Genomic DNA, 21,660 nt, shown 5'->3' with positions numbered 1-21,660 from the left:
AGCTAAGGTTCCCCATTCCTGGTATCATTCTCGTGAATCTCCTCTGCACCCTTTCCAGTGCCTTAATGTCCTTCCTGAAGTAAAGTAAGTACTTGCTGCTAGGTACTTGCCTGAGGTTTCGTCCCGTCTGGGAATCGAACCCGGGTCCTCTCGCCTGGGAGGCGAGAGCTTTAACCACTGAGCTACAGGACTCCACATAAGTCGTGACCAATAATGGTGTGAACATCATCTTACTCCCCCTAAGCCAATTTCAACATCAAGCCTTCAGATCTCAGTGTTTCGAACACAGGTCAAACCAATTTTATACTTCTGATCTGAAAAGTTGCATGTACTGCATTTTGCAGCTTGTTACCTAATAGAAGTGTCAATCAAATGATAGTCATGTTTAAGGGCATATCAAAGAACTGGTTCAAACAGGTTAAAAGTAAAAACTTTAATTACTATTCTTCTAAGTTATTACAATTTGTGTGACTGCCAAAGGCATCAACACAAGTACATCACACAAAGCGTATACAATCTGTGGTCTCGCTCTCTCTCTTTCTCTGAATTAGCCAACGCCTGATATTTTACAACTTTATTTCAACTATTCAGAGAATTTATGTACGACACCCACAACAACAAAATTACATTTACATAACACCTTCCAGGTTGGAAGGACGTACGTCCCAAGGTGCTGGACAGTGAATGATTTGTACCCGAGTTGGGGGTTGGAATCCAGAGAGTGGGGAGCGTTGGAGAAAGCACAATCAAAGAGGAAATCCTTGAGACGGGCCTTGAAGGAGGCGAGGGAGAGGGTGAGGTGGAGGGGTTTCCGGGATGGAGTTCCAGAGGGTGGGGGCGGAAAGACTGAAGGCCTGACCGCCAATGGTGGGGCGGGCAGGGCAGGGGACATGGAGCAGACCAGTGCCCGCCGAGCGGAGGGAGCAGACAGGTTGATATGGTGTTAATAGGTCACAGAGCTCGGGAGGAGCAAGGCTGTGGAGGGCTTTAAATGTAAGGATGAGGATATGATGAGGATAATTGTTAAATGTTCCACAATATCAATGCTGGCTCTTCTCATTTGCAAAGCAAGTGCTCTAACCACTAATCTACAGGACTCCATGTAATGAAGTGCAGTGTGGAATAGTGACTGTGTGATTATATAAACAAAGTTGTTGTTGTTATATGTATGAGGCTATGGGAAGTCTCTGCTTTGCCAATTGGCTCTTTGCTGTATTTTTCTCCAAATGTTTTACTGTTCCCAGAAAATAAATCACTGAGATCAGCCTCGAGACATCTACTCTAATTGCAATGGCAACCAAACTCCACAAGGCCTTGTAAAACAATGTGCCAATGTTCCATAGTTGACATTTTGTTTTTACTCGCGGGATTCTCACCCTTTGCTGGTTTTGACTTTGCTGTGAAATTCAGGTTGCTGTGAAGGTCAGAGACAAAGACTCATTGTCATTTCCACTGGCCAGTGCACTACTCTCCCTTAATAATAATAATAATCCTTGCATTTGATATAGCGCTTTTCACGTCTTCGAGACGTCTCAAAGTGCTTCACAGAATAGACTGTAAAATGAATTGACTGTATATTTGTGGGCGAAACGTGGCAGCCAATTACGCACAGCAGTGTCCCACAAACAGACGTGGATTGAGAGACCAATTTATTTATTGTTTTTTTTCCTTGAGGGATTATCATTAGGTGTGTGGAGTAAGGAAACTTGCCCAAGGTTTCGCCCTGCCGGGAATCGAACCAAGGTCTCTCGCTTGCTCTAACCACTGAGCCACAGAACTCCACAATGAATGCAATACAATTTACATTTGTGTAGCACCTTTCATGGTGAGAGGACGTCTTAAAGCGGTTAAACTGGCATAGGATCAGGGACTATATAGGACTTGTATTGGAAGCTGTCCTATGAAATAATCAGCTCATGAATTTTGGCAAGCGAAGCTGGTACATCCCTTCTCAATGAGATCATAAGACTATACATACTTTCCACCAGGAAATGAACCCCTCCCACCACGCTCAGCATACTGGAGATTTGATGCCATTGCATGGGAACGCCACAAATAACCTGAAACACGTTTTTCCAAAGAACACTTCACTCCATATGCTGCCGTGGACGGGAAGTGCAAAACAACTCCACGTAATCAGACAAAATGTCCCTGTCATGATGTTCTGCGACAACAACAACAACAATAAATGACATTTGTCTAGCACCTTTCACGTCTGGAGGACGTCCTAAAGCGCCCGAGAGTCAGGGGTTTGGACCCGAGCTGGGGGTTGGGATCAGGAGAGGTGGAGGGGTAGGAGGGATGTTACGTGCTAATGAAAATGGCCCAAATGGTAGCTTGCAAGCACAGATCAACATTTAACCCTAGCGTATGTTCAGGGAGCCACTACCACAACACCAGCATTTACACAGCGCCCTTCACGTGGGGTAGCATCTCTCTTTTACTAAACATAGTGAAGTGGATCCCCAGATAATACAAGCTGGGCTACCTTTGAGATCTTTTGCCTACAAAATGCACAATCAAGACAACCAGTCCTGTGAAGTGCTCCGAGGTGCTATATCAAATGCGAGGATTTTATTTAAATATATACGTGAAACCTGAAATTGAGAAATCTGAATTGTGGACTAAACTAACTAAGATAAACTGACAATTTACGCTAGAGTTATTGCAGAGAGGTAGTTTAGCTCTAATCTCTACAATTCTAGCAAGAATCTCTCCAGTCTTGCCAAGCTTCAACTTGACAAACATCAGCTAATCTACCAGGGATGAGGAGTTTGGCCACCAGAGAGCCACAGAGCGATCGATGGCCATGGAGGAGGCAACAAGTTCTACATGGACAATCTGTTTGCAATACAGAGCACCCTCCAACACCCCACCCCACGCTTGAGCCGCATTGGAGAATCATCCTAGACAAGGTCTGCTCAAAGTCCCGACTGCTCTCCAACATCAACTTGCATTTACATAGCGGCCTTCACGCAGGCTAACATCCTGGAGCGCTTGACAGTGGCGGAGTCTGACCCCAAGCCACGGGGAGAGGGAGGGGGGAGGTGACCGTAAGCACAATCAAAAAGGAAGGTCTTCAGACAGGATTTGAACGTGGGGAGGGAGGGGGCAAGGCGGAGGGATTGAGGGAGAGAGTTCCAGAGTTTCAGGGCGTAGTGGCTGAAGGCAAAGCCACCGATGGTGGAGCGGAGGGCACGAGGGACAAACAGGAGACCGGAGCCAGCCGAACAGAGGAAGTGGGTGGCGGAGTCGGGGGTAAGCAGGTCAGAGAGGTAGGGAGGTGCCAGGGCATGAAGGGATTTGAAAATGGCTGAAAGGATCTTGAAATGGCTCCGTTCGGTTTTTGGGAGCCAGTGGAGCCTGGCAAGGACTGGGGTGATGGGAATATGGAGTTTTGCTCTGCAGCCAGTTGCACGATATGTAACACTATGTTACATGATATATCCTCCTGAATTGTTATGTGTGACAGGAATAATGTTACATCTGCAATTACGTGCATGAGAAAAATGTTCTGTACAATGGAGCACATCTCTCAACAACTGTGGAACATTACAGGCGGACACTCCCTCCAGCTGCTGGTTGGTCCCAGATTCAAGGTGAGGGCTGCTCGAAATCAGTTTATATCAACATGATTATAAGTCACCCAAAAATTAGAACTGATGGATTCGACAGGCGGAAGCCCCAATAGATGGGACTGAACTTGTGCGTTCACTCTTGTGGGTATGGATGTGTGTGTGTGTGTGGACAGGCGGTCAATGAATGAGACGGGCAATTTACTCAGAATTTAAGTTGGAAGAACCATTGAACATTTAAAGGACTTTAGGGTATGGTGAACAACAATAACAAAAACTTGGATTTATATAGTGCCCTCCACACCAGACGGCATCTCGGAGCGCTTCACAGTAACAGATCCCGGGGCTGAGCCAGGGGGAGGGGTAAGAAGGTGACCAAAGGCACGGTCGAAAAGGTCTTCAGCCGAGCCCTGAAAATGGGAAGAGAGGGGGCGAGGTGTAGGGAGTGAGGAAGGGAGTTCCAGAGCATCGAGGTGTAGTGGCTGAAGGCACGGCCGCTGAGGGTGGAGCAGAGATTGGGGGACAAGGAGGAGGCCAGATCCGGTGGAGCGAAGGCAATGGGCACTGTTTTGAGCAGAGAGGTCAGAGAATTCGGAGGGTGCAGAAGAGTGCAGGGAATTGAAGACAAGAGTGCAGTCAGTGCAGTCTGGCAAGGACTGGGGTAATCAGGGAGCGGGGTTTGGTGTGAGTAAGAATACGGGCGGCATTCAACAACTGTGGAGTCCTGTAGGTCAGTGGTTAGAGCACTCTCTTTGCAAGTGAGAGACCTGAGTTCAATTCCAGGCAGAGGGCGAAACCTTGGGCAAGTTTCCTTACTCCACACAGAGCCTAATAATAATCCCTCCAAAAAAAAAACAATAATTAAATTGGTCATTTTCAATCTACGACTGTTTGTGGGACATTGCTGTGCGCAATTGGCTGCCGCGTTCGCCCACAAATATACAGTCAATTCACTTTACAGTGTGTTCTGTGAAGCGCTTTGGGACGTCCTCCCGACGTGAAAAGCGCTATATCAAATGCAAGGATTATTATTATTATTATTATTACAGGTGGACACTCCCTCCAGTTGCTAGGTGGTCCCAGGCTCAAGGTGAGGGTTGCTCGCAATCAGTTTATATCAACTGGCATGAACCGACTTAAGGCTTAGGCCTTAAGTTACCCGCAGTTGTGAGTTGACAATTCATCAGAAATTAAGAGAGAAAACCTCAGTGTTGTACTGGATATAATAATAATAATTCTTGCATTTGATATAGCGCCTTATGTGTGAGAGACGTCTCAAAGCGATTCACAGAGTATACTGTAAAGTGAATTGACTGTATATTTTGTGGGTGAAACACGACAGCCAATTGCACACAGCAGCGTCCCACAAACAGTTGTGGATTGAGTGACCAAATATTTTTTTAAAGATTCATTATCCCTGGAAAAACAATCCGCCAACAACCAGGTTCCTACTTACTGTTAGGTAAACAGAGGCGTGTGAGGTAAGGAGACTTGCCTGAGGTTTCACCCTGCATCGAACCCAGGTCCTCTCGCTTGCGAGGCGAGTGCTCTAACCAGTAAGCTTCAGGACTAATTGAATGGGCCTGCCACTAATTTGCTCAGTGGATGCTTTTAGTTAACCACACAAGTGTTTACTGCAATTTTCTACTTAGACTGAAATGTAGGATTATTATTATAATAAATGTGAAAATTGATGTTGATACCCCACCTACACTTCACCTCGATGTGTAGACTGACATTCACTGAGTACAGGTAAGCAGGCATCAAATCTACCAATAGATCAGAGTACATTATAAATAAAAGAAGCCTCGGAGTACATTATAAATGAAAGATCTTCTATGTTTTGTTACTTTGAAAAAAAATTTAAGGCAAAATAATAATAATAATCGTTGCATTTGATATAGTGTCTGTCTTATAATGTCATTGAGACGTCTCAAAGCGCTTCACAGAATACACTGTAAAGTGAACTGACTATATTTTGTGAGCAAAATTAAGGACAGGACAAAAATTAAGGAAAATGATTAAGGACAGATTGCCGTGAGTAATGTTCCTCATATCGGAAGAAATAAAAAAATGATTTTTGTAATTCTGTAAAAAAAAATCCTGCACAGATGTTTGTGGATGGCTAATGGGAGCATTACGTAAAATGTCTTCTACAGATCACAAACATCTTTTACCGACTGCTGCTTTCACATACACACGTTGTCTGTTCTTCATCTCCCCCTCAGACTGACACAGCTTATAAAACAAAGTCGCGCTGAAACATAACCTATAATTATCAGAGCTTTCAACATAGAGGTGGATAAATGGATCTCAAAATAATGTTGTACACTGGCAGATAGGTTTGATCTGAAGTCTAATTTGGTTTAAGTGACCTTTCGAAATGACATTTCATTTATCGGAAAGAGTATATTTAATTTTCATTAGAATGAAAAATGCTAATCGTATCACAGTTTGTCCTATTCACACTGAATACCAAATATTGTGGTTGGGGAGACATTCGGTGGATATTTATTTTAGCACTCCTAAATCAGTGTTAATACAGAAATGATTGAGAACGGCAGGCTTGAATTTCTTCAGAGGTATAGTGATTACTAAATAATTAATTAAGAGTCAATTACATCAGTACTTCTTAAAATTCAGTTATCTTAAAATTCAGGGCTTATTTGCTTGAGAAAACCTTGATACTAAGCAGGATTTTACTGTGTTAATTCCTTGCAGGCTTTTCTACCATTAAAATCATTGTTTAACTGGGACATCATTGACACTTGGAAACTATTAACACCTTTAGTACCAAAAAACATTAATAAGGTAACTGTTAACTTAGGCATATTTTGACTCATGTTGGTTAGGTGACCAGAGAGTTAAAATGTTATCGTGATAGTGTGTCAGCCATGGATCCAAAGGTCAAATGCTTTGTGTGTCAGTTGCTAGTCCTCCCAGCTCTGAATCAGAAAAGTGCTGGTTCAATCCCCACCTCAGCACCTTTCACGTTGGGAGGATGCCTCAAAGCGCTTTGCAGGATTATACTACAAAATGCAGCGACTGTGTGTTTTGTGGACCAATATCAGTAGAAAGCAGAAAATTGGCCATGACTTTTGGGTATCACTTTAAACCACGTTGATGATTTTGTGATACTAGGCTTTTATTTTGTTTAGTCTCCTCGTGGGGTAAATTCAGTGCAAAAATCGATCCAGTGTAGAGTAAAAAAAANCTCTATTTAAGGCAGCTGAAACCCACCACGCATTGATGAGTGCTGCGAATGTAAGAATGAGAGCCAGCACTGAACCCTCCCACCAAAGTTAATGCAAATGTGCCACCTTCACTGATATCATCCATATCTTTGTTGGCCTGTTGGTCAGCGACTGGAATGAAGAGCCATAATTTAACCCTTAAGCAAGTACTGCAAATCACATACACACACCCCCCCATTATTGATAGAGGTCAAACGGCTCTTGAAATGTTGTGCTATTTATTAATAAAGCACGTAAAATTATTTAATGAACACCTTGCATTTAAACTACACTTGTAATTTGTCATAGAGACGTTGGTTTTCAAAACCGTACCTTTCTTGAAGTTATTAATTTAATCATAGTCGGAAACAATTAACTATAAAGGAATTGTTCCTTAGATTTCCTTAGGGTACATCATTTGAATCCTCTTCCTTCTGTAATGAAACAAAGTTGACGAGTAAAAGACTGATTTACAAACTATTTTGGGGTTTCATGTCTCCTGCAATTCTGTTTAAAACAACAACAACTTGTATCTATATAGCGGCGTTCAAGTGTTAATTGACAGATATACCTATATTAATAGTAATCCATGCATTTGATATAGCGCCTTATCACGTCGTTGAGACGTCTCAAAGCGCTTCACTAGACACACTGTAAAGCAGATTGAGTGTGTGTTTTGTGGGCGAAACGCGGCAGCCAATTGCGCACAGCAGCGTCCCACAAACAGTCACGGATTGAGTGACCGAATCATTATTCTTATTCTTACTTATATCTATGGTAATCCCTGACTCTGTGGTCATATCAGGTCTGTACGTATCAGGTCACGTGGATGTGCCATTGAGCACAACACAAACATTTCAGTGAAAAAGCTGCTCAAATATCAGTGTAGCGTTATTTCTGTAACACTAAACCTGACCCATTAAATGCAGGTTTCATTGAAAATAAACCTTGACCTGTTACTTCCTGTTCTAATTTATATCTTAATATATTTGTTCATTATGAACGAGGTGGGGGGGAGGTGGGAACATAATTTTAGAAAACATCCTATAACATTATAAGTGGCTCACATGCATTGGTCGATGAGGTTTCTAAACTTTGTTGAACTGTTTGTAGGGTGTATTGAGCTGCATAGAAGGGATTCATTTTGTAGTATTTTTAAGAACATGAGACTAAGGTTCTTCTAGTTTGCCTTCCACCATCCCGGCAGTTGCTTGACACGTCGTGTCCCAAACTATATACTGTCTGCTAAATATTTTCATGTGCTATTCACAAGGTATGCAACGTAGTGACAATCTAGTTCTGTCGCCCCGTCTTTACACTCACTCCTTGTATTTCTGAGAGGCTCACTATTCATCTGTCACTCAAGCCAACCTGGAAATAGGATCGAGGGATTGAAACAGAGGATCAACTCTCTAATGAACGACATTGAGCCTTGGTAATTACACCGAGTCATCGATAATACATGTGCACAGTTAGACCGTTTGGCTCCTGCACCGCACAGTCACAGACAATCTACCTGGCAATGTTACCAGCCATTAGTTTCAGCCTGGACATGGTGATGAATGGTTCGTCTTCAGGCACAACTCTGTTAGATGATTCTATGGTGGAGCCTGGAGAGAGAGCGAGAGAGAGAGAACAGGATTCACATGAATAGACTCACTGGTGTGTTCTATCTTAACAAAACTCAGCAGATACAAGTGCCCACATCCACCATAAAGTACTACATTACACAAACTCTTATCTTGGTCACAGCAGGGCTCCGAGACGCTACCCAACATAAGGCTGCTTTATAAATAATAATAATAATAATAATAATCCTTGCATTTGATATAGGCCTTATCACGCCGTCGAGACGTCTCAAAGCGCTTCACAGAATAGACTGTAAAGTGAATTGACTGTGTATTGTGTATATAATGTGTATATATAAATGCGACTCGCTATTGCTGTTGTTGATAATAAAGAGCTTTATTGATTTAATTTGCCCACCATTATATCAACAACAACTTGCATTTCCCCTTCACGCGGGGTAGCGTCCTGGAGTGCTTCAATCGGATATAAAAAAACACACAACAGAGAAATAAATACAGGAATGGTTACAGATAGAAAGAATGAATTGACGCAGATGATAATAGCAATAATAATAATATAATCCATATCAGCACTGTGACTAGCAAGCAAAGCGTGGTAGGGGAAAAGTGTACCTTGTCAGAACACTGAATTCAAAATGTTGCTTTGTGTTTCCCACACACTTGCCTCGGCATAAAGAGCTTCCACTGCTTCAGGTATGACTAAACTATAATCCAAACCTGATAACTTTCCGGAAAAAAATCATTAACTTCTACAGCCGGAGGCTTGGACCGTTTTGAACGTTTTAATTTTGAAACAGTGATGGAGTTCACTCACAGATGGCTGAATGGGACACAGGACCTAAGGGCGAAAAGGGAATGAAAATGCGTGGGTGCGTCAAGGACCGACTGCTCCAGAGCGCGGGTGCTGAGAGATTTTCACCGGGGTCTAGATTTACTCCATTCAGGTAGCGCTTCTCAGCGTCCAGTCCAGAACTTGGCAAGTTGCTGAATTCGGTCTCAAATCCCGAAGCTGTTTTTCTGTAGTTATTAAAAGAAACTTGCAAGGACCTGGCTTCTACATTCAGGCAGCGTTTAAGAATAGGTCCAAATCTGGGCGCTCTGAAATATTGTGGAGTCCTGTAGCTCAGTGGTTAGAGCACTCGCCTCGCAAGCGAGAGGACCTGGATTCGATTCTCGGGCAGGGAGAAACCTGAGGCAAGTTTCCTTACTCCACGCGCCTCTGTTTACATAGCAGTAAGTAGGAACCCGGTTGTTAGTCGATTGGCAGATCGCTTTCCAGGGGGAAATGATCTCTCTCCCGCAAAATAATAATAATTTGGTTACTCAATCCACGACTGTTTGAGGGACGTCACTGGGCGCAATTGGCAGCCACGGTTCGCCCACAAAATACACAGTCAATTCACTCTCCAGTATATTCTGTGAAGCGTTTCGAAATGTCTCAACAATGTGATAAGGTGCTACATCAAATGCAAGTATTATTATTATAATTATTACTATATAGAATAAATCTAGAGGCAGGTGGAATTTCTCCTCCTAGACTATAATACACACAACATTTGGGGAGCAAGTATTATATGTTTCCCTTCTCATTCATTACTGCTTTAATATTTTAACTGCGGGTGGGGGGGTTGTTTTTTTTTAACAGTATGGTTTAGAATATTTTTAAACCAATCTTGTATATAAGCAGCGATGAGAGGATAATGCTGGTTGAAGATTTATACTGGAATGAAGGCTTGTCCTGTTGCAAACCGGAGACCACAAAAGCAATGCTGTAATTAGATTTTGTCTGCTACCTGTCAAAGTCTTCTTCAAGCTGTTTCGTGTCTTCCTGGCTGCAGTCTGCAGATGTTCCTTGTGCTGATTCTCTTGCTGAAGCAGCATTAGATACGCCGTGATCTCTGCAATCCATTGTTAAGAAAACTAAATATACATCCAGCTAAAACGGAACTGTCAATGCTGGGTTGTAAACCCTGTACTTGGGGAAAGAAAAGGAAACGAAGAAAATGAACCAAACTAAACCAGTTCTGGATTTGCACGGACGTTCCATCCAAATGACTGTGTTTCATTCTGTCTGTCACAAACCATGGCAGCTAACGCTCTCGTGCCAGTGTTACAGACTGAGGCTAAAAAGAGCAAATGCTACATTATCTTAGCCATGCACCTATGGTGCACGTTGAGTAAAAGCACATGCTAACCAGCAGGAGATGCACTTCGCTTGTCAGGAACCTCCAATCTGAGATGAGAGCCAGTCCTCTCTTTGGCACTAACTTGTCCTGCTCCGGAACGTCAGCTCCTCTGCTTTGATGGGGATGCACCTTGCCCTGTTCACTGCACATACGTTGACACTGAAACAGGCACAAGGTATACATGCGAAATGTATAGGCATTCCTAGTGCGTAGTGGTTAGAGCACTCGCCTTGCAGCGAGAGGCCTGGGTTCGATTCCCGGGCAGGGCGAAACCTTGGGCAAGTTTCCTTATTCCGCACGTTCATTTTCTGGGGGTAATAATTCCTCCAAAAAAACTCCTCCACGTTACAATATATTATAGGATCGATGTGAGTGACCATTTAGATTTCATGTGCATTGGGGTCACCCGCTCATATAAATAAACCCCCTCTTGCGCCGTGGCAATGTGTCCATTTATGACTGTCTTTTCAAACCAAGGAACTAGCTAATATTTCAAACAAATCTACAAATTATTGTGATGCATCATTTTGAAACATTCACAGGGAATTTGTTAGTTGCCGTCATTGTCAGACTCCTCCACTGTGAAGCTCTCCGGGACGCTATCCCCCGCGAAGGGGGCTATATAAATGTAAGTCGTCATCGTTGTTGTCGGTGTTAAGGACCGCTTTGGCTCAATAGGTGCCATCATCGCATTTGCATGAACTTGAAGGTCAGAAGCAAGGCAGTGCCTGGGAAGCGAGCAAAAGAAACACCTTCTCTCTGCGACTCAAGAGAAAACAGCTCTTCCTCACAGCATCAGGAATCTCTTTTGAAGACGGGCTGAGTTAAAAGGTCTGGGAAAGTGGTGGAGACTGCCATGCCCTGTTATTTTTTTATTAGATTCATTTAACCGATATGCCACAAGGTACCAACAAATGATTGTTATAGGATACGGGCTGCGGTTGTCAGTGAAACAGAGGCACTTTGCTGAGGAGTGACAGACTGTTCAACCAAGACTTGCTGCAGTTTCTTGTTGCACAATGGAGCTGCGTTTTCAAAGGCCACTGCAAATTCTGTGCTCGTCAGATAACTCGGCTCGGTCCCAGAATGCTGTCGGAGGCTGGCTTCACACTGAGGGATATGCACAGGTAGTATTCAAAGAATAATTAAATCGCATTACTGTTTAAAGTATAAAAGTAAAACAAAAATCGCTCTATTTAGGGAAAATGTTAAAACGACTCGAGTGACATTTAATCTGACACGTTCTTTGTCAACGCACAACTGTGCTGGCTTTGGAACCGTGTCTTCTCCTCACTATTCTGAAATTCTTCGATAATGCCTGTGCTAATTATTCAACTAAGTTGAACAAAACAACCCCGGGGTTGTCTGGTTGGCTTAGACGTTGAGATACCAGCTTGCAGCCCTTAGGTAGTGAGATGCACAGCAAGCATTGCCTGACTCTGAATCCGAAAGGGAGCTTTTTACTAATGTGGCTCAGTTGGTAGCACTCTTGCCTACCAGTCAGAAGGTTGTGGGTTTAAACCCTACGTTGGAGCTCAGCGTGAACTCACTGTGTGAGCTGACACTCCAGGCCAGTGCTGGGGATGTTCTGTATCCCATTTTCAGAGGTGATGTCCTTCGGATGACACATTAAAGTCGAGGTCCCGTCTGCCTGTTCAGATGGATCATAAAGATCCCATGGCATTATTGGAGAAAGAGAAGGAGTTTCTCCTGTTGTCCTGGCCAACAATCCCCCAAATATAATTGACAGTTTGTGGGACATTCCTGTATGGAAATTGGCTGCTGTGTTCACCCATATAATGGCCAGTAATACATTGTATTCTGAAGACGTCCTCCCGATATGAAAGGCGCTATATCAAGGATTATTGTATTATTATAAGACATTTCAATGCTGTTGCTTACCTTGTTAAACAGTGGCTCAGAGTTTCTCAAGATGAGGTAGAGAACATATTGAACCACTAGTGTCTTTGAAATGTGGTTTTCACTGAAAGCAACATAGCCCATCACCATCTCCTCCAGCTCCTCACCCTGGGAAAAGGTCAGAAGAGGTGCGATCATTGTCAAAGCCCATGTTACACTTGGGATAACTATAATAATAATCCTTGCATTTCACATAGCGCCATATCACGTGTTCGAGATGTCTCAATACGCTTCACAGCATATGCTGCAAAGTTAATTGACTGTATATTTTGTGGGCCAAACACAGCAGCTAATTGTGCACAGCAGTGTCCCACAAACAGTCGTGGATCGAGTGACCAAATTATTATTATTATTATTTGTTTTTGAAGGGATTATTACCTCCGGAAATGCGATCCGCCAATTGACTAACAACCGGGTTCCTACTTACTGCTAGGTAAACAGAGACGTGTGGAGTAAGGAAACTTGCCCAACATTTCGCCCTGCCGGGAATCAAACCCAGGTCTCTTGCTTGTAAGGCGAGTGGTCTAACCACTGAGCTACAGGTCTCCATATAATAGATAGATCCAGTAAACCTCACATAAGTCATTATCAGTTGCGACTATGCATTTAATAAGACTTATGCAAAGTATGAATGATGTCAAACCTGCAGAGAACATAAACTCTTCAACCGGACTTGGGCAGATGTAATGTACGGCTCAGGCGATTATATGATTTATACAGATCAGACTTATGCGAGTTTTGCTGTAGGATATATTTATGAACCAAAGCAGAATTATTAGAAAATAGACCAGCAAACTGCATGTAAAATATATTACTATTTTAAACAAGTCAATTCAATTGGCGATTAACTGTTCGACTGCTGGCAGGTCTAATGAAACTGCAGATTAATTAGAGACTGAAACTATTATACTTCTCAAGCACATCCCCCAAGCACCCCGTTTTGCCCACAAAATATACAGTCACTAAACTTTACAGTGTATTCTGTGAAGCGCTTTGAGACGGTTCGAAGACATGATAAGGCGCCGTATCAAATGCAAGGATTATTATCATTATAAATGAAAAGATGGGTTAACATTTCTTTGTGGCTGACACTTCACGAATCGTGCTGATGAAAGGTGAAGGATTTCACTGGAAATATTGACTTCTCGTTCTCCTTCAGGGAGTGGGCGAACTTCTGTAAACCTCTATAGATTTTCACTTCAGATCGGCAAATGTTACCACCTCCCGTGGATACATGTCGCGCTGTAACTATCGCACATGCCTTTTCCTGCTTGATACTGCAGGGCAATTTGACGAGTGTCTTATGTCTACATAGTCCAAAGCCTTCGCCAGAGATGGGTACACATGGACAGGTAGAAGGTGATCCCGACAACCGGAGATCCGGAATGGGGAGAGACGAGAAGATTATTTCTCATTGGCAGAGGTAAAGCTAACTCGAGGACAACTCGATCCAGGCAAGACTATTCGCGTGCTCTGTCCCGCAAAAAAAAGAAAGTTCCCGGCTCATGGCTTGACCACTGTCGTACTTCAGTGAAGTATGTAGAGCGACAAGGATGGCTCTCTTTCGGAACTCCTCTAATCAAACTGAGGTCAAATTCACTACCAGCTTCTTGTATCGGTGGGGTTTAACAGGAGATAAAATGTGCTTAATAGTGGGTGCGTAAAACAATGATATGCTGGCTGCCCTCCTGCATTTTGTGATGCTTTGTTTGGTAACAGGCTAAAAGCACTTTTTTCTCTCTATATGAAACAAAGAAAGGACCTGAAGCGTGCAAGGACTTAGTCCTATCTACACGGGCGCACACTGCTTTGCGCTTACATAAAAATGAAGGAAATTACACTGCGGCACTGAGGTGCAGTGCATTGGTGTACCAACACATTGTGCCAAAGAGTGATAGGACACGGTTTTGTGCTCACCAATTCCCCACGTGGCAAAGTCCTGATCACTGGAATACCACAGAATGGAGACCAGGCGGTTTTCCACAGGGAGAGAAGTGTGTGTGTGTGTGTGTGTGTGCGTGCGCGCACATGTGTGGGAGGGGGTTGGAAATTGGCAGGCGAGGCACACAGCAATTCTCACACAGTGTTCGTTTACCCTACCTGCACTAGCACGTACCGAGGTGCCTGTTCAGGTGGGTGTGAAAGATACCATGGAACTATTCAAAAAGAAAAGGAGGTTCCTCTCTCCAAGGGTCCTGGCCAATAATCCCGCCTTATAAAATCAGTCATTTACTTAGTAGCTGTTTGTGTGGGACGTATTGGCTGCCACATTTCCCCACAAATTAGTCACTGCACTTTACAGTACTGAACATGTTTTGTGAAGGAGAATTCCTCCCGATGTGAAAGGTGCTAGAGCAAATGCAAGGATTATTATTATTATAGATTCAATCTGCTGTGCTCTGGATAGTGCTCTCATAAAACTAAACGGGTGTCTACCAGAGTGTATTTGGTAACCGAATGCCAGTGATTGGATTCAAGTTAGAAATCCTATGTGTGTGCGTGTGTTCTAAACTGTACAAATACATCTGGATAGACAGAGTAGCACATCTGCCACCAATTGAGTGAAATGTCTGAATCAACTCTGATGCAGATGCTGCAGAAGTAGACACAGAGGAGAATCTGCATAAGGAAGACAATCTGAATGTTCGGCAGATTCTGTGAAAGCCTTAGCTTTGCTTGAGCAGCGCTCAATAAAACAATCCATCTCACCAGAGGAACCCCCACCTTTCTCAAACTCATAGCCTTAAGAATTACAGTGTCTTTAAAATTTAATGAAGGCTTTTGCGAGACATTGCTGTATTCAAATTGGCTGCTGCATTCACCTACAAAGCCACACAGTCACTATACTTTACACTAAAATCCTTCGAGGTGCTTTGAGACATCTTCCTCATTTGAAGGGCAAGGATTATTATAATTTAGTGGCTGGTTTTCTGTAGTGCTTAAAAACATCCAATCTTCAAATTAAGCAGGCCAGTAATAGTTTATTACACTCTTGAAGACTTAAACAACTTAATTAACTTTTAATTGATGGTTGAAGCAGGAAGTGTTGTTTTTTTCAAACACCGATTAGATAGTTTTCTTTTAGGAAATAACATTATACAGGATATAATATCTAGGTAGTTTAGGACACATGTGCATGTGACTGCAAGAAAGGTCGAAGGCGAACTAGAACTTGGTCTTTTTACGTCGAGCATTTCTTATGTCCCTAGTTAATAATCGCTGCAATTGATATAGTTCCTTATTATTTTACTGAGGCATCGCAAAGTGCTTCATAAAATTTTACGGTGAAGTGTAGTGACTGTGTAGGTAGTTATAAATTATTACAGGGACCAAAATACCTTGTAATTAGAAATAATACAGGAGATTGAGCCAAATGTATCACTCAGAAAGAATCATGGGAAGCTTATAGCACACAGAGGGAGGCCATTCAGACTATGCAGGTGTTCATTCGCTCACAGCGATACTGTAATCACGCTCATTCCTCATACTCTTAAATATTATTTTTTTCCTCAAATATTTGTTCAATTCCCTTTTAAATCCTGTCACGGATCAAGCTTCAATAGCAGGTGCGCAGCACAGCATTTATATTCAAAACTGTGTGAAACAAAACTCTCACCTCCCCCCCTTTCTCTTAATAAAATAAGCACAATCTGCGCAACACACGTTCACACATGTGGCTCTCATAAAACTCAAGAGCTTTTCTCCTCACACCATACAACAGACTGCTATAACTTTGGGGAAAGAAAAACCTTTCCTTATTTCCATTGTTTGGTGTAAATCACTGAGAGAGCTATAGTACACAGAGAGAATGGATGTGAACGCCATCTTAAAAACCCCTACAACCACTTTGGCAATGAGCGACAAATAACAACAAATTGCAATTACACAGCGCCTTTCACATCGGGAGGACGTACCAAAGTGCTGGACAGTGAAGGGTTTGCACACCACCTGGGGCTTGGACTCAAGAGGGGTGGAAGGCAAGGGAGATGGGGTTGGGCGGATGACTGAAAAGCATGGTCAAAGAGGAAGGTCTTGAGACGGGCCTTGAAGGAGGCAGGGGAGGGGGCGAAGCGGAGGGATTTGTGGATGGAGTTCCAAAGGGAGGGGGCAGAGAGGCTGGAGATATGACCGCCAGTGGTGGAGCGGGCAAGGCCGGGGACACGGAGCAGGCCAGTGCCCGGCTTGCGGAGTGAGCAGACAGGTTGGTATGGTGATAATAGGTAGAGAGGTAGAGGTTAATAATCCTTGCATTTGATATAGCGCCTTATCATGTATTCGAGACGTCTCAAAGCAACTTCACGGAGTAAAGTGAATTGACTATCTATTTTGTGGGCGTATCTTGACCTCGATCCTCTGGGGGATGCGGAGCCAGTGAAGACGGGCGAGGATGGGGATGATCGGCTCACGGAGCTTAGTGCGGGAGAGGACATGAGCTGCGGAGCCCCGAATAATCCTGGTGCGCACATACCTGGATGCACGTGTGTGCACTTGATGTACACATGGAGCAGTAAAGGTCACAGCAAACCTATATACAGCAAGGATTGCCTGATAGCTACATGGTGACTGCATTGCCTATTGCTTCAGCAAGCTGGTGAAAGCGCCCCTTTCCCCTCCCCTCACTCTTCAGCATCCTTTTGACACAACGGAGAGTTTTGAAAGGGATCACGACAGGCAGACGCACAAAATTACAGCTTCAAGGTATAATATTCCTTATTGATGAGTCTGTTTGAAGTTTAAGTTTAAATTTCAGCTACAGTAATGAAGAATCCTGATGTAATTAATTTTCTGACACCTCTGGTACATTTTTTTTTACTCCTTTACTGACCTGGAAGAAGTGTAAGATAACAGCTAATAGCAACACTGTTGAAAAGCAGTCAGTCTTTTCAACAGTAATAATAATAATAATCCTTGCATTTGATGTAGCACCTTATCATGTCTTCGAGACGTCTCAAAGCGCTTCACAGAATGTGCTGTAAAGTGAATTGACTGTGTATTTTGTGGCCTAATAATCTCAAACACAATAAAATCTACCTTTAAAGAACGGCTTAAAAAAAATAATAATGTGGTCACTCAATCCATGACTGTTTATGGGATATTGAGTGTGCAATTGGCTGCCGCGTTTCACCCACGAAATAGACAGTCAATTCACTTTACAGTATATTCTGTAAAGTGCTTTGAGACGTCTTGAAGACATGATAAGGTGCTATATCAAATGCAAAGATTACTATTATTGTGGTATTTAATCATTGTGTTTCACCTGGAGAAAGCTTTTCAATTGAAACGATTACCTGAGTAAAATTGTTTCCTGTATGTAAATGGAGATATAAACTGCATTGCTTTTATCTGCATCTCTTAGCCTGACAATTTTCTACTAATTGTCACCCAAGGTAGAGTTCAAATATTTTTTCTTGATTTCACCAAGAAAAAGTAACGAGTTCACAAGTTATAATGATAATAATAATAATCCTTGCATTTTATATAGCGCCTTATCAATGTCGCTTCTCAGATATATTGTAAAGTGGATTGACTGTGTATTTTGTGGAGGAAACACGTCAGCCAAATGTGCACAGCAATTGACATAATAATAATAATAATCCTTGCATTTGATTTTGTGTCTTATCACGTCTTCGAGTTGTTTCAAAGTGCTTCACAGAATATACTGTAGAGTGAATTGACTGTATATTTTGTGGATGAAAAGTGGCAGCCAATTGCGCACAGCAGCGTTCCACAAACAGTCATGGATTGAGTGACCGAATTTTTTTTATTCTTTCTTGAAGGGATTATTGCCTCTGGAAAAGCGATCTGCCAGTTGATTACCAACCGGGTTCCTACTTACTGCGAGGTAAACAGAGGCCTGTGGAGTAAGGAATTGAACCCGGTTCATCTCACTTGCAAGGCGACATGGGTTATTGTGCCCATCAATCAGCAAGATGTCACTGCGCAACTGCTCTGAGCAATCACTGCAAGTTGGAGCACCATTTGTACTATTACTACAGCACATCGCTGTGTGTCCCAGCACTAGTTTACTGCAGCATTGCACTGCATTACTCTAAGCCACAGCACCATTTTACTGCATCTTTACACTGCTTTACTGAATGCCTGAGCACTGACTGACTGCACACAGAGCGCTGTTACACTGCACTGTTGGAACTCCAGATTTACTACCCCTAGTGAAGTTCTTTTACTAATTTCATTATATTTATTTTCTGATTACAAAAACGGGCCTCTTTTGTCCCTTTTTGGTGCTTATCAGCAAGAGGAAGACCAGTGTTGGTTAATGCTGTATTTTCCAGCTCACGTAAGTCACACAGTCTCACCTACCCAGCCATTACTTTTCTCTCAAGAGAGTCAGGAGAGAGGAGAGAGAGAGAAAGAGAGAAAGAAAGAGAAGAGAGAGGAGGTTCATCCAGTCTACCTGAGTCCTGTAATTCAGTGGTTAGAGCATTTGCCTTGCAAGCGAGAGGACGTGGGACCGATTCCCAGCAGGGCGAAACATTGGGCAAGTTTCCTTACTCCACACGCCTCTGTTTAGTGAGCCGTAAGTAGGAACCTGGTCGTAAATCGATTGGCGGATCACTTTTCCGGGGGTAATAATCACTTCAAAAAAATAAAATGAAAATAAAAATTAATTATTATTTGGTCACTCAATCCACGTCTGTTTGTGGGACACTGCTGGGCGCAATTGACCACAAAATATACAGTCAATTTTCACCCACAAAATATACAGTCAATTCACTTTACAGTGTATCCTGTGAAGCGCTTTAAGATGTCTCGAAGACGTGATAAGGCGCTAAATCAAATGCAAGGATTATGATGGAGTGGAATCCAGTTCCAGTTAATAGGACTGTGACAGAAGCACACTTTAAACCAAAGTAAACAAGCAACTAGCTGTCGAGGAACGTATTTGTTGAACGCAATTTCACAACTGCGCAACGGTTACAGGCGAAGCTTTTTGTAATGCAAGATTGTGTTAACAGTTTTGATGGCAAATATAGAAAGTAGTAAATGAAATGATAATTTCAGTGTTTAAGGCTTGCAAGCCAGAGTCACAAGTTCCTCCAGCTCCCTGTCATTACCAAAACCACTTAGGCTTTGCAGAAATTGACATTGCAATAGGGAATTTTGCCTGAAGTTTATTTCAGCTAACCAGACTATTCATGTTATCGGAAAATACTTAGCAAATCAGAACATATTACAAATAAAGCAGCAGCCCGCTATTCTTGCAATTGTTAGTTGGGTCTTCCCTACCCTTTGGAACTCCATCCCACAGTCCTTTGCCTCGCTCCCTCCCTTGCCTCCTTCAAGACCTGAGTCAAGATCCTCCTCTTCAACTGCGCCTTTGGTCACCCTCCTACCCCCTACCCCTCCTGATCCCGACCCCAGCTTGGGTCCAAATCCCTGACTGCCCAGCGACGCAGGATATCCTCCCGACGTGAAAGGCACTATACAAAGTCACTTGTTGTCTCAGCTTTGCTCGGTTGATCGTATTCTTGTCCTTGAGTCAGAGGCCTTGGGTTCAAGCCCTACATTGGGAACTTTGAGCTCCTCAGCACTGTACTTCAATGCAGTATTGGGGAAGTATTGCATCGTCAGAGGTGCTTCTGCTGCAGTGATGAAGTTCTTTGGATGAGAAGGATGTCAAACAGAGGTTCCGTCCGTCCGTCTGTCTATTCAAGTGGACAAATCCATGCCACAACACTAGAAAGTAGAAGGGAGTTTCCTCTGGTGTCCTGGCCAATTGTCCAGAAAAATTGGTCATTCACTTCCTGACTGAGTGGGACTTTGCTGTGCGTAATTTAGCAGTCGCGTTCACCCACAAATATACAGTCACTACACTTAACTTTGAGATGTTTCAATAAGGTGCTATGTCTAAATGCAATTATTATTATTGTGCAGAACCTATGGAATCAAGTTGCTGGGTTACCTGCAAGTGATAAACGACAGAGGCAAATGTCTGGAAATCGCTAACAAGTTGCCAGGAGACCGAGTTCACCAGTTCTGCGATCAAGACAGTGTAACGCAACACCACGGCATCCAACTGCCCACATAGAGTGCGGCCAAACACTGCAATCAGCTGTGGACAGAAAGAAATCATTAAAATGGACAGATTCCTGGAGGACGGACGGACGGGGTGGTGGTGGGGAGAGGCAGCTAGAAGGGCAAGATCAATAATAAAAAAGAACGTGAATCTGGAAAGAGCACGGTAAGGTCTCACATTGCTGTCCTGCCGTTCAATCCTGTTTTAAACAGATTTCTCTGCTTCACTTTGATGATACCATCTTTTAATTTGTTTTCATAGAAGGTACTTTAGGCACTTTCTAGCTAAGTGACGGCCGGAGAAAATATAAGTCGGTGGAAATGTGACTGCTTTGCAGCAGTGACAACTTGCGTTTATATGGTTCCCTTCACGTGGGGTAGCGTCCCGGAGCGATTGACAGTGGCGGAGTCTGACCGCGAGCCAGGGGGAGGTGACTCAGCACGGATCAAAAAGCAAAGTCTTTAGGTGGGATTTGAAGGTGGGGAGGAGGGGTAATGGCGGAGGGATTGAGGGAGAGAGTTCCAGAATTTTGGGGCGTATTGGCTGAAGGCACTTCCACCGATGGTGGAGTGAAGGGGATGAGGGCCAAACAGGAGGCTGGAGCCAACCGAGCGGAGGAAACGGGTGGTGGAGTCGGGGGTTAAGCAGATCGGAGAGGCGGGGAGGTACGAGGGCATGAAGGGATTTGAAAATGAGTGAGAGGAGAAAGAGTTAAACTGGTCGATGAGACAACGTTATATTTAGGGTCTAATTAACGGATTATTTAATCACGGTTTTGCGTCGTTTTAGATCCGGTAACCAGATGTGCCTCGCGATGATCAACAGGACCACACAAGCTACTTTCGGGCGTGTTGGAGCAGAGTTTCCGTGGGTCAGTGTATGGGTGTCAGGACTGCCTGTTTGGGACTCAATCATTATGAAGGGACCCCATTTTGAAGACCCCCCCCAACGCCTTTCTTTAATCCCTGTGCTATGAAACAAGCAGCGGGTGGTAATAAATATTTGATACACCACATTACATAGCGGTACTTAAATTCAATGACTTCAAGGTGTTTTTTCCCCCCTTTCAAGGAGAATGAAAGATAAAACCGCTGCTATTTATGTGTGACATGCTCCTAT

At 43.3% G+C, this 21,660-nt stretch overlaps 1 protein-coding gene across 1 annotated transcript in view; it reads right to left on the bottom strand.

The window, feature by feature from the left end:
* Nucleotides 1-7,030: 7,030 nt before the first annotated feature.
* Nucleotides 7,031-21,660, bottom strand: part of LOC103185242 — a 106,982-nt gene continuing 92,352 nt past the window's right edge. Inside the window, exons 17-22 of the mRNA XM_007903642.2 lie at nt 20,428-20,577; nt 12,486-12,611; nt 11,516-11,693; nt 10,191-10,295; nt 8,325-8,418; nt 7,031-7,242 (exon numbers count right to left, since the gene is read on the bottom strand). Of these exons, the coding sequence (XP_007901833.1) occupies nt 7,203-7,242; nt 8,325-8,418; nt 10,191-10,295; nt 11,516-11,693; nt 12,486-12,611; nt 20,428-20,577 (693 nt within the window). The 3' untranslated portion in view covers nt 7,031-7,202. The remainder of the gene's footprint in view (nt 7,243-8,324; nt 8,419-10,190; nt 10,296-11,515; nt 11,694-12,485; nt 12,612-20,427; nt 20,578-21,660) is intronic.

Source organism: Callorhinchus milii, unplaced genomic scaffold (assembly GCF_018977255.1).
Source record: "Callorhinchus milii isolate IMCB2004 unplaced genomic scaffold, IMCB_Cmil_1.0 Scaffold7, whole genome shotgun sequence".
Taxonomy (NCBI): Eukaryota; Metazoa; Chordata; class Chondrichthyes; order Chimaeriformes; family Callorhinchidae; genus Callorhinchus; species Callorhinchus milii.
This window is presented reverse-complemented; position numbering and strand designations above follow the sequence as displayed.